General features: G+C 41.4%; 1 protein-coding gene across 1 annotated transcript; it reads left to right on the top strand.

Annotated features, from left to right (window-relative positions):
* Positions 1–8,285: 8,285 nt before the first annotated feature.
* Positions 8,286–9,230, top strand: LOC123856619 (olfactory receptor 10A3). The gene has a single exon (XM_045892766.1). It carries the CDS (start codon positions 8,286–8,288, stop codon positions 9,228–9,230), a length of 945 nt encoding a protein of 314 aa, XP_045748722.1.
* Positions 9,231–17,770: the final 8,540 nt, after the last annotated feature.

Raw genomic sequence — 17,770 nt, 5'->3', positions numbered from 1 at the left:
TCCCTCTATTCCTATACTCTGGAGAGTTTTAACCAGGAAAGGATGCTGTATTTTGTCAAATGCCTTTTCTGCATCAATTGAGAGGACAATATGGTTCTTCTCTCTACTCTTATTAATGTGTTCTATCACACTGATTGATTTGTGAATGTTGAACCATGCTAGCAGTCCCAGGGATACTGCAAAGGTGGTCCTAAGGGGGAAATACATAGCCATCCAAGCCTCACTCAAAGAAATAGAAATATCCCGAATTCACCAACTAATTTTACACCTTAAAGAACTGGAGAAAAAGCAACAAATGATGCCTAAGCCACACATTAGAAGAGAAATAATTAAGATTAGAGCAGAGATCAATGAAATAGAAACCAGAAATACAGTAGATCAAATCAACGAAACTAGAAGCTTGTTCTTTGAAAGAATTAATAAGATCGATAAACCACTGGCCAGTCTTATCCAAAAGAAAAGAGAAAGGACCCAAAATAATAAAATTATGAATGAAAGGGGAGAGATCATGACTAACACCAAGGAAATAGAAACAATTATTAGAAATTATTATCAAGGGCACCTGGGTGGCTCAGTTGGTTAAGCGACTGCCTTCGGCTCAGGTCATGATCCCAGGGTCCTGGGATCAAGTCCCACATCGGGCTCCCTGCTCGGCGGGAGGCCTGCTTCTCCCTCTCCCACTCCCCCTGCTTGTGTTCCTGCTCTCGCTGTCTCTGTCTCTGTCAAATAAATAAATAAAATCTTAAAAAAAAAAAAAGAAATTATTATCAACAACCATATACCAATAAATTGAGCAACCTGGAAGAAATTGATGCCTTCCTGGAAACCTATAAACTCCCAAGCCTGAAACAGGAAGAAATTGACAACCTGAATAGGCCAGTAACCAGTAACGAGATTGAAGCAGTGATCAGAAACCTCCCAAAAGACCGAGTCCAGGGCCTGATGGATTCCCTGGGGAATTCTACCAAACATTCAAAAAAGAAATAATACCTATTCTCCTGAAGCTGTTTCAAAAAATAGGAACAGAAGGAAAGCTTCCAGACTCATTCTATGAGGCCAGCATTACCTTGATCCCCAAACTAGGCAAAGACCCCATCAAAAAGGAGAATTTCAGAGCGCCTGGGTGGCTCAGTTGGTTAAGCAACTGCCTTCAGCTCAGGTCATGATCCTGTAGTCCTGGGATGGAGTCCTGCATTGGGCTCCTTGCTCAGTGCGGAATCTGCTTCTCCCTTTGACCCTCCCCCCTCTTGTGCTCTCTCTCAAAGAAATCGATAAAATTAAAAAAAGAAAGGGGGGGGGAGGAGAATTTCAGACCAAAATCCCTGATGAATATGGATTCCAAAATTCTCAACAAAATCCTAGCTAATGGGATCCAACAATACATTAAAAGGATCATCCACCACAACCAAGGAGGCCTGTTTAAAAAAAAAAAAATGTGGATCTAACATCCATTTGAGGTTTAGACATGTTATTTTGCTTAGGGTTTACATTCAGTTCAAACTAGCTGAAGCAAAAATTAAATGACCCACTGTATTTATTTTTTAAAGATAACTGATTTCTAGTTTCAGCTATGTTTGGCTCTTTTTAACAGTGACATCAAGGCTTTCACTCTCTCTCCCTTCTGTTGCTCTTTTTATAGTTGCCCTTTCTTCTTATTTCAGAGAGTGACTCTTATGTATTAAAGAGGATGTCCATAAGGGGTGTCAACTTCAACCACCCTTGCAGTCAACAACCTGAAAGGAACAGAATCGTCTTTACCTATAGGTCTAGCAGAGAAGTTGGGAGAAGCTTCTGACCTGACCCTGGGTATGTGTCAAGCTTTGAACAACAACTGTGGTCTGAAAGAAGAACTTCTCTGATTAGACAGGCCTAAGTCTGATGGCCCAGGTCACACCCCCAGGACTAAGTAAGAAAGGCTCAACACCTCTTGAAATGCATGGAATGGGAGAGTGGCTCCCCAAAAGGAAAGGATCCTGAGCAGAATAATATGTCACACAGACATTACACAAATACAAGTGTGTCTGATGGTCTGGGGCTCCCTGAGGGGGCTGGGTAAAAAGATGAGGCCATGAGACCCCTGTGTGTAGAAGTCTGAAAGAATGGGTCCAACTGGGCTCCAGGGCTTGGTGGTCAAAGGGAGCAGTGACCCAGGGGCAGAGACATGCTGGGTTTACCTGGTGCTGACTTAGCCTCCCTCTGGGGGTTGGGGGTACAAACCACGGGAAAGAGAATGCTGTGGTCAAAGGGAGGAGCTCTGTCCCTAGGTAACAGCCATGGGGACCCGCTCTGAAAGAGTGGGGTTTGAGATGGCAGGTGGAAGAAGGTTGTGAGACAAAATACAAGATGTCCAGTTACATTTGAATTTCAGATAAACGATAAATATAGATTTTTTTTTTTTGCACGGGACACACTTATACTAAAAGATTACTTGTTTATCTGAAATTCAAATATAACTGAGCATTCTATATTTTTATTTGCTCAATCTGGCAATCCTAAGTAGAGGAGGGTGGTGGGGGAGCAGGCAGCAACCAAGAGCCACATGGAATAACATATCAGCTGCTACAGCTCCAATTAGTCCTGACATTTTTCCCATCTCTCCTCCCCTTCTCTGGACTCTCAAAATGAAAGTGGCCTTTTGTATAACCTGCAAACTGGTGAGGCTCCTAAGCAGGTTAAAAATGTGAGTATTCTTGGAAATATGTGGAGAACATTTGCCAGGAAAAGACTGAATTTATGTTAGTAATCTGTGGCAATTTTGAGATTGGATTGGTGTGCAAATCCATTTTTGTCATGGTTGTCACTAACTATGATTTCTCTCAGACAAGTTAGAATTTCCTCTTTCCTTTTCAGAACATTGGCAGAAATGTAACTCCCTTCTCACCCAAACAAAACAAAACAAAACAGAATGAAACAACCAACCCCCCAAAACACCACAACCCCCCCCACAAAAAAAAACCCCACACAAAACAAAACAAAACAAAATATGCTTCTCAGGAAGATGATAATCTCTATGTTTCACAACATCCATATTGTGCTCTTAGCAATGCTCTTTACAGTCAGACTCAGCCTGAGTGGAAGGATGGTCAATTTCAAGAAGGTGCCTTCGTTAGTAGGATGTGTAACTATTCACCTCTTGACTTCTTTTATAAATTTTCCCCCTCACTCCTGGACTTGAGAACCAGACCCAAAAGTGTGTAAAGTCCTTGAAGTGATTCATTTACAGACTTCCCTTGCCCTGTTTCTATTTATTCTCCGTCATTCCTTCACCAAGATTTGAAATCCTGTCTTCTTTACCCACTACATCCGTGTCTTTCAGGACAATCAATGTACCTTCCTCAATATTTATTGTTCTACTCACCCATTCCATCCTATTTATACTTCCTTTCAGTCTGTCTTGCAAAAACAAAACAAAACTAAACTAAACTAATGAAATTTGTTTGGATTTCTTTATATTCATGCAATAATTAAAAGTAGACAATGTGCCTTTTCATACATATATAGGGGCATTCGAGTGTTGACTCATCATCACTCATTAGTCTCCTTCCTTTGCTAACAATACGTTTATTTCTCTCAGGGAATTTTTTCATTAAATTTTTTCAGGTATGCACAGTTGGGGTAGATGCTATCCTCAGTTACAGAGTAGGTACCATAAAGTGCATATTTGGCAGCATTTTCCATCCTTATCAGTCACATTGTCTGGTTCATGGTTTCTCATGTAATTCTACCACAGAAAATGATATGGAGGTGTCCTTGAATAGATTTTTGTGAATAAACACCTTTTCCCCATGGAATAACTGGTATGTTTCCCACTGGACACAGATTAGAGAGGATGTATCTCTAAGTGTTGGCAGCCTTATTGTCTCTAGGAGGGGAGAGCTTTCTTGAGAATGGAACCTACTCTAGGAAAGCAGAGTTGAAAAATAGGAAAGGGAACCCAGATCCTGTTCAATTCATCTGGGTTTGGGATAAAGCCAAGCCTGCAGATTCATTCATCCCTACATTCTGCTGGGACTGAGCCAATGGTCTCATTGATTGCTCAAGTCAGTATAGGCTAAACTATGAGTCCCTTGGTTCTTACACATACCTTGTGAGATTAATAATATTATTTTAGCAGAAAAGTAATAGAGCCAGAGAAGTTACATATTTGCTCAGTCATACAGCTAGTCCAGATGTTTTCTCTTCAAGTTAAAAAGCACCAACTATAAAATCACCCGAATGACTAATGCCCCGCCACCACCACCAAATTTTCAGTGTTTCCATATTTCTACTGGAAAATATTTAAAAATTTGGTAATGACATCTAGGCTTTCCCAAAGTAACTTCAACCTGCTTGTCTTAACATGTTTCCTATCACTGCAGAAACTGTCCATCCCATGCAATCAGTCTAGGTAAACCTTCTTTTGCTCATGCCCCCATCCCTTCCTCTTCTTCCTCTGTTTACTAACATTCACTCAGCCTCTGTTTTCATTCCTTAATGGGGGCAGGGGGAGTTGTCATGGTGGAATTGAGTCTCTTGAGTGAAGAGATATTTATCCCTATAGAAACCTGAAAGAGTGTTGTTTCAAGTTTGTGCAGTTGAGTTTTCTTATGTCCATAGGGGAAAATCTATATAATTTTGAGTGTAATTTCTCCAGAGAAAAATTCTCCAAGGGCAAACATTCAATGCCATATAATGGTATAAAATCAGCACATTGAATCCCTGAGTTGTATTTATGGGAGAGGTTTTTTTTTTTTTAACTAAAGAGGTGAAACAGCTGATTAAATGGGATGGAAGTCAGAGGTGGGGAACCGAAGGTAGTAAGGACCTGAAGATTCTGCTTATGTACCTGTTAGCAGGTTTTCCATTTATAGTCCTTCTCACTGATAATTGAAGATGCTTATCAGTGCTCAGGTGAGAATGTCAAGTACTCTGCCTTTTACAGTCACATAAAGCTTTGGACAATAATTAGAGCTTTAAGTAGTTTGCTTGGACTAATCATCAATTCATAGAGCTTTGTAGCTGGGGTGGGAGGTGGTCAGAAATAAGGCCAATCATGCACAAAGATGAAATGCAGAGGAAGAAATGATTTGTCCAAGGTCATACAGAAAGTTAACAGTAGAGCTGGAAGGACATGTCATTGAATCAGGTCAGCATTAAAGTAACTCATGCAAAAGGGAAAAGATGGAGCATTCAGGTTCAGTTGTTCTCTCTTCTCTCTCTCTCTTTCTTTCTTTCCTTTTTCTTTTTTAAAGATTTTATTTATTTATTTGAGAGAGTGAGAGTGAGAGTGAGAGAGCACAAGTGTAGTGAGGGACAGGGGGAGAAGCAGGCTCCTGGCTGAGCAGGGAGCCCAATGCTGGGCTCCATCCCAGGACTCTGGGATCATGACCAGCACTGAAGGCAGATGCTTAACCAACTGAGCCACACAGGCACCTCCATCTTTCTTTCTTTCTTTTCTTTTCTTTCCCTTTTTTTTTTTAATCATTCATGAAGGCAGTGATTTAGATGTGTTCCAAAACTTTATCAGCCCCCTGAAGTTCATCTATTTTTGATAAGATAAAGTTTCATATTTTTAAAACTTATTGGTTTTGTATATTTGAAACTTAATATATATTTTTATCTACTACAAATGGTACTTAATTTTTTTTTCAGCAGAGCCCACCTTACTCATTTTAGATGTTTTTGATATCCAAAATGCAATTATTAAAGTTAATACAGACATTTGCTTTATCACCATGGTTAAACTCTGTAAATCAACTTGCCTTTTACTATCTGTTAATGTCCTAATAATCTGAGCTCAAGACAACAATACATATCCTTAGCTTGCTTGTCCTTTTGTCTGTCTGGCTTCTTCATGTCCCACAGGAAATTCTGCCAGTTTTCAAAACACCCTCCAAAGGCCAGGAGACCCCCATTCTAGTACTAAGATGTCATCAAGCACCTTTGATTTGAACAGGTCAGATTGCCTCTTTCTGCCTTCCTCCTTCTGCTTCCTGGCCCTTCCACACATGACATCCTGTGATTATGGTTGTTTACTTCCCCTCTCCATTCAGAAGTAATTTTTCCCTTTTAAAATTTCTAAAGCACTTGTTCCCATTACTTTCCCTTAAATGCCAACCTGAGAAGATGGCATTTTATTTTACCAATAAGAGGAGACCCTGAAAGTTCTGGGAGGGAGGATGATATTATTTTGGCAGAGGTGTGAGGGACAGATTGGAAGAGAAGTCACAAAACACGGAGAAGCCAGTTATGAGACCACTGAATGATGAGGATGGGGTGGGGAGGAAAAGGAGGAAGAAAAGAGGCCATGACTCCAGATTTTAAAGACCTGTGGACCTGACAGTGACTAGGATGCTGGGGCCAGAGGAGAGTTGGTCTGGGTGACTGGGGAGGAGAAGGGGGAGAAGCGAGGTGCTCTGCCTAGAGAAGGGCTCAGAAGAGCAGCTAGACTGGGAGGAAGATGGTCAGCTGTGCTTGGGACTGGCAGCCCCAAAGGATTCAGACGGCATGTGTGCCTCCTATGTGCCCACCCACCACTTTTCTACCTTCCCTTCAGCCTCACCCTCATCTGAATGGAGCGGAAGCCTGCAGTTTTCTGTGAACAAATCAGAGAAACACCCATGTCAGGTCCAGAAGGAATGCCCTGCTCCCAACCACACAGGGGAACCTGAGTACAGGAAGAGTCAGAAACTCATCTTGGAGGTAGTAGCAGAGTCAGGATTGTGGCCCAACACTCTAATCCAGCGGTATTTCCAATCCTATAGGGGCTGCAAACATCTACAAAGCCATGGATTAATTCTGGGGCTCTCTATTCCCTTGATTTATTTTTCCTTCAGACACTAGATTCCTTAAGGTCAGAGACCAGGCTTCCAAATTTTAATATTTATTCTTCCATCTATTCAACAAATATTGGTTTAGCATCTGTTATATCAGTTATTATCTGTTCCAGGCACCAAGAACACAGCAAGAACAGAACAAAGTTCCTGTCCTCCTGGAGCTTACATTCCAGAAGGGGGAGTTAGATAATAAGCATAAAATCCAAATAAATATGTGTGATTTCAGTTGGTGACAAGTATTATGACAAAATATAAACCAGGGAGATGGGAGTCACAGGGTGCTGGAGTAGGGGGGAGGGGTTGCTCTTTTATGCTGCGCTGTCAAACTTATGTCACAAATGTATCTTTGAGGGTACACAGGCTCCACATGGTAGGTGCACAATCAGTGCTTATTGAGTTATTACTAGTTAAATGAACTTGCTAATAATGCGTGTGTGGTGGGGGGGGGGGAGGGAGAGAGAGAGAGAGAGCCAGAGAGAGAGAGAGAGTTTAAATCACAGGATCAGAATAGCCATAAATGGAATTTTGTATAGCCCAAAATCCATTTTATGGTCACAAGGATGGGCGATGGAGAACTGACCTCTAAAGTTTTCCATTCAGGAAAATTTCAGTATAATTAGTCAGACCCATTCTAACCAAAAGTCGACACGCTTGGAACAATTTACTTATGTTCATCTGAAATAAATGCATTTAAAATTCAACCCCTTTTGAGTGTTTCTCTATTTGTTTGGGTATATTATTCATGTATCTCATTTTAAACAAAGAAATATAAATGCATTTTGAACTTTGGCATTTATAATACATATTCATCAAAATTTGTTTTAATTTTTAATTAATAGTTATAGATTTTTGCCTTTTTTTGCTTTTTATTTCAAAATCTTTATTGGAAAATCACATATGAAATACAATTAAAAAGAACAGAGAGGGCGCCTGGGTGGCTCAGTTGGTTAAGCGACTGCCTTCGGCTCAGGTCATGATCCTGGAGTCCCGGGATCGAGTCCCACATCAGGCTCCCTGCTCAGCAGGGGGTCTGCTTCCCCCTCTGCCCTCTTCCCTCTCGTGCTCTCTGTCTCTCATCTCTCTCTCTCAAATAAATAAATAAAATCTTTTAAAAAAATTAAAAAAAAAAAAGAACAGAGATGCATACATCAATGTGATGGACAACGGATTCTATGTTTTAAAAATAGGATTTATTTTCAACCTAGCAAAAATGTTGCCAGAGAACACCTGCTATTTCATACCTCGAAAGCAAGATTTCTGAGCCAAAATTCCTCATTTCATTTGTATTTGAAAGATTCACTCTTACAATATATTGGTAATTCTCAAGATTTGCCAACCTGAAGATTTGTCAAAATGAACTCATTATGATATCTTCTGCCAAGAATTTCTGACTCGAACTCTCAGCTACTGGACTGTGACTTCATAATTTGTATACAATGTCCCTAAAAACAAAATACTCTCCACCACGAAATGAAAAGGCAAAATCAAAGCTCTGTGGTTGAATTCATCCTCCTGGGCTTTTCTAACTTTCCAGAACTCCAAGAGCAGCTCTTTGGGGTTTTCTTGGTTGTCTATCTGGTGACTCTGTTGGGAAATGCCATCATTATAGTCAGCATCTCCTTGGAACAGAGCCTCCACGTTCCCATGTACCTCTTCCTCCAGAACTTGTCTGTGGTGGACGTGAGTTTCAGTGCAGTCATTATGCCTGAAATGCTGGTGGTCCTCTCCACTGAGAAAATGTCAATTACTTTTGCAGGCTGTTTTGCACAGATGTATTTCCTTCTTCTTTTTGGTGGCACTGAATGCTTTCTCCTGGGGGCGATGGCTTATGACCGATTTGCTGCAATCTGTCATCCTCTGAGCTACCCAATGATTATGAACAAAAGTGTTTTCATGAAATTAGTAATGTTCTCCTGGGCCTCAGGGGTCCTGGTGGCTACTGTGCAGACCACATGGGTTTTCAGTTTTCCCTTTTGTGGCCCCAATGAAATCAATCATTTCTTCTGTGAGACTCCCCCAGTGCTAGAACTCGCATGTGCAGATACCTTTCTGTTTGAAATCTATGCATTCACTGGCACCATTTTGATTATCATGGTTCCTTTTGTGTTGATTCTCTTGTCTTACATTCGGATTCTCTTTGCCATCCTGAAGATGCCATCAGCCACTGGGAGGCAAAAGGCCTTTTCCACCTGTGCCTCCCATCTCACGTCTGTGACCCTCTTCTATGGCACGGCCGATATGACCTATTTACAACCCAAATCTGGCTACTCCCCAGGAACTAAGAAAGTCATGTCACTGACTTACACATCACTTACACCTCTGCTGAATCCACTGATCTACAGCTTGAGAAACAGTGAGATGAAAAAAGCTTTGATGAAATTGTGGCGGAGAATAGTGGATTCACACTCATTTTGATTGTGCTGAGAAGCCGTGTGATATTTGGTCACTGTTTGAACTGTTTAATAAATGGTGGCAACCATTTGCATTTCTTTGTATGAGTATGCTTAACCTCTTGATTTCTACATATTTGTTAATACATTAGAGGTATCTTCATATATTAATGTTTTATTCTTTTTTTCAGAAATGTATAATGTTCGTTAATATTGGGTATAAAAGAGTCTTTATGTTGATTGGTGGCCACACAGGTGTTTATGTTAGGTTTTGCCCCTTGCAGTATGCTAAATAAACTAGTTTTATACACATATAAATAATGGGGCTTTCATTTCTATAGAGGAGGTTTCACAACATGGGTTTAATGGGTCAAAGCAATGGTGAGTTTGCAAACTTTTATAAATATCACCAAATTACTTTTCAAAAAAGATTTATTTATTTTAGAGACAGTGAGAGAGCATGGTGTGGGGGGAACAGAGGGACAGAGAGAATCCTGAAGCAGGCTCCCCACTGAGTACAGAGACCAATGTAGGGCTCCATCCCAGGATCCTGACATCATGACCTGAGCTGAAATCAAGAGTTGGCTGCTTAACCGACTGCGCCACCTGTGTATGCCCCAAATTACTTTTTAAAAATGTAATTCAGATTGGCTTTGAAGGCCCACTCTACCCCACTGACTGGATTGAGCTCTAAGAAAACAATAAAGCGATGGGCTTTTTTTTTTTTTGAGTGAAAATCTGTTCCACGTATGAGTTGAAAAGAGCAGTTCTTTACTGAAAGGATCACACTGGCTCTATTCTGGGACCTATAGAAGTTATAGATCATATCTAGCTTTCGTCAGGTTATCTTAGAGTATATTCACCTAGGGTGCCTGGGTGGCTCAATTGTTAAGCATCTGCCTTCGGCTCAGGTCATGATCCCAGGGTCCTGGGATTGAGCCCCACATTGGGCTCCCTGCTCAGTGGGGAGCCTGCTTCTCCCTCTCCCTCTGCCTGCTGCTCCCCTTGCTTGTGCTCTCTCTCTGTCAAATAAACATTTTTTTTTAAAAAAAGAATATATTCACCCAGTGTGTAATAGAGAGTAGCATGGGATTGTTTTTGAAGATCATTTATTTATTTAACAATATTTGTTGAATGACTTCTATGTATCAGAAACTGTGCTAGGTCCTAAGAGCACAAAGTTTAGCAAGATAGTCTAATGAGAGAGATAGCTATTAAACAAATAACCACACACTAAAAACACAATTACAGTTGTGATAACTGTTAAATAGGAATAGCACAAGATATCCTGGAATCATCACAGGAAGACCTTATCTGATGTGGAGGGGGTGCGGGGGAGAGCATTGCCATTGGGAAGGACTTTCTCAGGAACCTCCCTGAGAAAGTGACATTGAAACTGAGCCTCATAGACAGATAGGAGTTATCCAGGCTCAACTCCAGTGTGAGGGGGTGGGGAGTGGAGTCATCCATGTGGAAAGAAGGATGTATGTGATGGTCTGGATGGGAAGGAACTTAATGTCATTCCAGTAAAGGGAGGAGACTGTAAGCGAGGGAGGAATGAGATAGTAAGATGAAGAGGGAGGCAGAAGCCAGACCAAGTAAAATCTTGTTGGTACAAGAACTCTAAACTCACCTGCCAATGATAGGTGGCCAGTGAGTTAAGCAAAGCAGTAACATGGACACATTTGTAGTTTTAAAATGTCTTTCTGGCTTATTATTTGATGGAAAGCAGTCAAGAGTGGAAATAGGCAGGAGACGACAATTGCTACAGCCCAAGTGAGAGCAATGTGCTTGGGCTGGGGTGGTAGCAGTGAAGGTGAGCTGTGTGGATGATTCTACCCATGCTTAAGAAATCAAATTGACAGGACTTCGTAATAGATTGTATGGTTGGGGGGAAGGTAGGAGAGAGAAGTGAAGAATTAACCCATATTTCTGGTTGGAACAGAGAGTGGATGGGGTTTCCATTTGTTGAGATGGGAAACACTGGAAAGGAAGAATTTGGGGGGAGAAATCCAATTTTGGATGAGTAAAGGTTGGGATGTCTGTGTGAAATCACAGTCAAGTAGATTGCTGGGATATATAGGTCCGGCTCAGAATGAAGGTTCTGAATTAGGGGAACAGGACTCAGGGCAATACCTAGAGAGGGATGCATGATCCAGGGACGGTCTTCTTAAGATGGAGAGACTCCAGAATGTCTGAAGTTCCATGGAAAGAATCCAAAAGAGAAGGAGAGGTGCTGAATCAGTGTGGCTCAGGCCTGGTGCTAAGATGTTTCTACCTGAGGAAGAGAGAGATACAAATGGACAAAGTGTTGCATGGATCACAGAGGGAGGAAGACCCAGCTGTGAAGTTGTAGGGACTCCATGGACTAAAGAGCTAATATTAGGAGGCTGGGGCAAGTGTATCAGGAATAAAGGAAGTGGATCTGGAAAGAAGCTTCAGGATGGTGCCTCTAAGCCCTAAATGAATGAAAGCTCCAGGAGGGGTTTAGTGAACTATGCCAAAAGATGGACTAAATCCTCACTGCCATCTAGTGGCTCAAGCATATAATTGCTTTAATCTCATTGCGGAAAGCTCAGGGAGCTAAGCTTGTTCTTGGTTCACCAATACCATCTCTGGTGAACTCACAGAAAGTAATAGAAGCAATCACATCAGCCCTGGGACCAAAGAATTTGAGCAAATGACAAATGCAGTGGCAAGTTTCATGTCATTAATAGGTGTAGATGTATCTCTTTGTCAGGCTTAGGAGCAGGAAGGCTGAGGGACATCTTTGTTCTTCCCCTTTTCCCATCTCCTTTCTTTTGTCACCACCACCATGACCTTCACCATCACTTCACCACCACCATCTCCACCAGAGTCACCATCATATCATCACCATCACCATAAGCATTATCTCACATCCCACATATTATACATTCACAATAGTGGGTTATGTCAGCAATTTCATTTGAATATCCATTCATAAATTCAAGACAATTCATTGGATACCTAACATGTGCCAGTTGCCTTGTGGGATGTTAGGCAAAACTTCTAGGAGATTACTTGGAGTGACTGAAGCAAATAAATGAACTCTTAGCAACACTGTGTGGTGAGTGTTAGAACTGTGGTTAACACTTGTGCTGTGAGACCTCACTGGGTAAGACTCTTAAGACTAGGAATCCAGGAAGGCTTCCTGGAGGAGATGACTGTGGTCATAGTTGTAAAGACTGCTAAGAGTTAGCGATATGGCAAAAACAAGAAAGAAGACTCTACATCTAGAGAAAAGCTGGTCTGAAAAGGATGATGAATTTTAAGATCTTGAGTGGAATGGTGTGACAGCTGCAGAGAATACTTGAAGAACGACAGAAAATAAATTCAGACTATGAATGACTTTATGAACTAAACAAAGGAGTTTGAACTCAGTGTTGAAAGGTATGGGAGAGTCACTAAAGGAAGTTCCATAGGGGAGAAACAAAATCAAACTTGCATTTTAAAAATAGCTAGAATTTATTGGACATTTACTATATATCTGGCTAAGCCCCTTACATGGTTGAGCTCATTTTATTCTTCACAACAATACCATCTAACAGAGGAGCTGAGAGATACTAAATAATTTGCTTAAGGATTCAAGATAATTTTGTGGCTGTGTGGGATTAGAACACATGTTTCTTGGACGTCAGAGTTCAAGCTTTTGGCCCATAGGCTGCTTTACTGCATCTTACATGATGGAAGCAAAGGAACTGCAAACACTCTCAAGTTGGGCTTACGTGCGCCAAGCATTTCTCCAATGGCCATGCCCTGAGCTGCTGTGCCAGTGTATATCCCAGGCTGGAGCCCCCTCCTACAGGTGGCCACATTGGCTAGCACTGTAGTCCCAGAGTAGGTCACCAGCAGAAATTGTGGGCACAATTGTTCAGATCAAATACGGACTGTTCTTGCAGGAGAGACAAGACCTGGGATCACCACGTGTCCTTGTGCAACTCTCCTGATACCCCACATGAGCAATTTGAGCATAAGAAACAATTGCTTTGGGGGCTAGACAAAGGCAATTCTTTTTAGAAAGTTCACATCTCCCCTAATTTTCAACTTTTCCACCAGACCTTAAGAGGGGGGGAGCAGGCATCCATTGCGCATGAAACTTCTTTCTATCTCTGTTGTTACTGTTTCCAAGTATGACCTCCTTTTATTTTGCTAACATTTTAGCCTTTGCTAATAAACTTTGTAGACTTGTGACATTTGGCAATTTACAGAATATCAAGTCCATGTTTCAAAATAAAAACATAGCAAACTTGGTTTCCATGTTAGGGCTTCTAGATGGGCTATTTCTCAGGAGCCGGCCATCCCTGATGTCCTCATAACAATATCCCCAGCAGCAGGCCAGAACTCCTTATAGGTTGCCATGGTCAAAAGCAGTGGAAATATCAAGAGTAGGACACAGACACTTCCATCTTAATAACCGCAACCTTTTTTTCTTGGTCTATTTCTTTATGTTTCATTTAGAAATAAAAGCTATTCAGTGACCATCTTTTACTGCAGTTTTGTTTAGAGTAGTGGTTCTCAAACTTGGTTTGGGGACCCCTGACAGACACTGAGACCCTTTTAGGGGTTCTGTGAGGTCAAAGTTACTTTTAAGATATGATTTGCCTTTTATCTCTCATTCTCTCAGAAATGTACAGTGGAGTTTGCCAGAAGCTACATGATGCATTATATCACAACAGATTGCATGCAGAACGAATGGGAATTCAGCTATGTCCTATTAAGCCAGACATTAAAGAGATTTACAAAATTGCAAAACAATGCCCCTCTTCTAAATGTTTTTTGAAAATACAATTATTTTCCATCAAAATATGTTATTTCTGTCCATGTGTCATGGGTCACTATTGTTATTTTTAAAGGAGTTAATAAGTAAATATTTTTAAAATGTCTTAGTTTTGATTTCTAATATAGTAAATATCAATTACTATAATCTGTAGAAATAAAAGCTCTTTGAGGTTCTCTACAAATTGTCAGAGTATAAAGAGGTCCTGAGACTACAAAGTTTGAGAATGGTGGTCCAGAGAATTCACTGTAGACAATTTCTCAGTGATTTCAGAGGAGGATGTATGCCCTGATTTACTTCGCATCCTCCTTGGGCTAAAAGAAAACAAGAGGCAGCAGAAATACACATGCTGGGGCGCCTGGGTGGCTCATTTGTTGGGGGTCTGCCTTCGGCTCAGGTCACGATCCCAGGGTCCTGGGATCAAGCCCCACATCAGGCTCCCTGCTCGGCGGGAAGCCTGCTTCTCCCTCTCCCACTCCCGCTGTTTGTGTTCCTGCTCTCGCTATCTCTGTCTCTGTTGAATGAATAAATAAAATCTTAAAAAAAAAAAAAAAAGAAAAAAGAAATACACATGCTTACAACTCCCTGGTCTCCCGGTGTCAAACATGGCTCTCCGAAGAAGAGTTGATCTGTTTCCTTGGTAACTAAACTGTAGCTGCCATGTGTGGCCTATTAACAACCTCCCTGGGCTGGCTGGATTCCACAGGGTGATGGCTGTCTGGGAATAATTAGGGAACTTGGTAAGGAAGTTTCCTCAAGCAGGAAATTGGTTCCTGTGGAACTTGTTAAACATTAACTCCACAGTGAAATCATGAAAACATTTACTGAAATTAGTAATAGCGTTCAGGTCCTCTGAGAACACTTACCAAGGGTGAGCAGTGTCAGGAACCAGGGACTATGAGTTTATTCTTAAAGGTTTAGGTGTCAGTTTTAAGCTGTGATGAGAGAGCAATTAGGTTAAAATGACTCCTGCATTTCTATTTTTTTTTTTAAAGATTTTATTTATTTATTTGACAGAGAAAGACACAGCGAGAGAGGGAACACAAACGGGGAGTGGGAGAGGGAGAAGCAGACTCCCTGCCGAGCAGGGAGCCCGATGCGGGACTCGATCCCGGGACTCCAGGATCATGACCTGAGCCGAAGGCAGTCGCTTAACCAACTGAGCCACCCAGGCGCCCGACTCCTGCATTTCTAATGAAGCCACACTTTGAAGCCTCTTCCCAGAGTTAGAACACCAGTGTAGATTAGGGATGTGCAATGTAATTAAAGTCTACTTAAATCCAAATGTTCCCCTTCACTGAGCCCCTTCTGCTACCACTGACAAGTAAGAGTAAAAATGCTTGTTGGTCCTGGAGAAGTTGGCCAAACTTCAGATAGTCTCAGTCAATTGTGAATTTCTGACACCTTGGCCAATCTCAACTCCGAAGAGAAAGCAATAGTTTTCCCTAGTTAACTCTTCTGGGCTTTAAGACTTGTTTAACATAAGCACACGAATCTAAGGTAAAAACAAAACAAATCTATAAGCAAAACACAGCTCTATTTTCCCTGGAAAAAAAAATAAACAAACACTGAGAATGCAACACAAGTGGAAAAAAAAAGGAGCAGAGAGTGACACATCCTGTGAGCCCCCTGAAGGAGTCTGTGCTGCACCCCAGCTCTGCTAGTGCGTTCATCTCCTCTCCCTGTGTGTCGGTCAAATGCTTTATAGATGGCCTGAAATGGAGGTTTCAGGAGCACTTGAAAGATCAGCAAATCACATTGAAAAGAGTATGAGCAGACAAGGAGAACATTTCGACATGAAGATTTTGCAACAATAGAAGAGGAAAAATAAAGAAGTATGAAAATATAATAGGGCGCCTGGGTGGCTCAGTTGGTTAAGTGACTGCCTTCGGCTCAGGTCATGATCCTGGAGTCCCTGGATCGAGTCCCGCATCGGGCTCCCTGCTCGGTGGGGAGTCTGCTTCTCCCTCTGACCCTCCCCCCTCTCATGCTCTCTCTATCTCATTCTCTCTCACAAATAAATAAATAAAATAAAAAAAAAAAAAGAAAATATAATAAATCACACTTTGGAGGGCCTGCTAGGAGCTGGGTGTGTGCTGAGTGCTTTTGAGCTCTCTCAGTTAATGCTTTTAACAATCCTGTTGCTTGGGCCCTACTGTGACCCTCATTTTACAAAGGAAGACACCTAGCTGTGGAGAGCTTACATACGTTGTCCAAGGCTAAGGGGCAAAAGTGGAAATAGAGTATCTTTCCCTCTAATCCCAAGTTTCAAGTTTTTGACCACCACCTATACTCATCAGGTCCCATTTACTTCTTCACTCAACTACTATGTACTCAGGCGTCCCTCCGTGCCAGACTCTAAAATATGGAGCCAAAATAGACAGTGTTCCTGCCCATATGGAGCTCGTGGTAAATCACGAAAGATGTAAATCAAATAATCACACAAATTAGCATATCGTTACAAATCAAGATGTGCTTGAAGGAATACATAAATGCAAACCAATGACCACACACACACACACACACACACACAGAGCACATTTCTCCTTGTCTGAAGAGGTCAAGAAAGACATCTCTAAGAAAGCGATATTTGCATTAATATCTGAAGTTTAAGCAGGAAATCACAAGAAAATTTGTAGAGGGCAGGAGTAGAAAGAGTGTTGTGAGCAGAAACAACAAAGGCTCTGCAGCAGCAAGAAGCAAATCCCAAGGGGCACCTGGGTGGCTCAGATGGTTGATCGTCCACCTTTGGCTCAGGTCATGATCCCGGGGTCCTGGGTTCGAGCCCCGCATCGGGCTCCTGGCTCAGCAGGGAGCCTGCTTCTCCCTCTCCCTCTGACTCTCCCCCTGCTCATGTTCTCTCTCTCTCTCTCTATCTCTGTGTCTCAAATGAATAAATAAAATCTTAAAAAGAAAAAAAGAAGCAAATCCCAAGAAAAGAACCCAAAGAAGTCGAGTTTGTGATTCATGACTAGAGAGGTAACAGGAGTCAGACTTGTAGGACCCTAATGCTGTGTTAAAGAAGCTACTGAAAAAGTTCTGCTGCTTTGTTTTGATTCTGAGTTTGGTTTGGTTTGAGATTTCTTTGGCTGTTTTTCTTCTGTGAGAAATATTTCATGTATGGAGTACAGAGAAGAATGTAAAGCTCTTCATGGAACCACTACCAAATTAAGTGAAGCATTATCATTAGAGGATGCTTTAGAATAATATGACCTCAACTAAAATTGAAGTCTCTTGTATACCCTAATGACACTGAAAAATTTTAAGCCAAGGGCAGGCATGAAGAGATTGCGTTTTGAAAATGTCTTTGGGTAGTTGCGGAGTAGAGAGTGAGTTAAAAGGGCACCAGGGTGGACACAGAGATTCCAGTCAGCTGACTAATGAGGCTGTCCTAGTGAGTGGGGTGCTGGCAGAAGGGACAGGGACGACAGATGGGGGGGAGGTTAGGATAATATTGGCATGACTGTAATTGAAGAGTTGGTGAAGAGGAGTAAGGGGCTGGAATGGAGCTGAAGAGAACTTCTGAAATGCTGTCTCATGAAATAAAGTGATATTTCTAGGGGGAAAAGTGTCTGTTCTTAATGATGATCTCCAGAATTAAGAAAAAAAAAGTACAACTGGATTAAAATAGACACAGAACAAATAAGGTGATTGTTGAAAGCATACAGTTAGATTATTCATATTTTCAACTTTTCTAGATAATGGTAAACTGTATTCCAAAGTGGTTGTACTAATTTGCATCCCAATGTAAACTGTTAAATTTTTGA

This window comes from Mirounga angustirostris, unplaced genomic scaffold (assembly GCF_029215605.1).
Source record: "Mirounga angustirostris isolate CCGP_5_RB_7025 unplaced genomic scaffold, mMirAng1.0.hap1 SCAF_13, whole genome shotgun sequence".
Lineage (NCBI taxonomy): Eukaryota > Metazoa > Chordata > Mammalia > Carnivora > Phocidae > Mirounga > Mirounga angustirostris.
The sequence above is the reverse complement of the archived record's forward strand: the minus strand, read 5'-3'. Positions and strand labels throughout refer to the sequence as shown.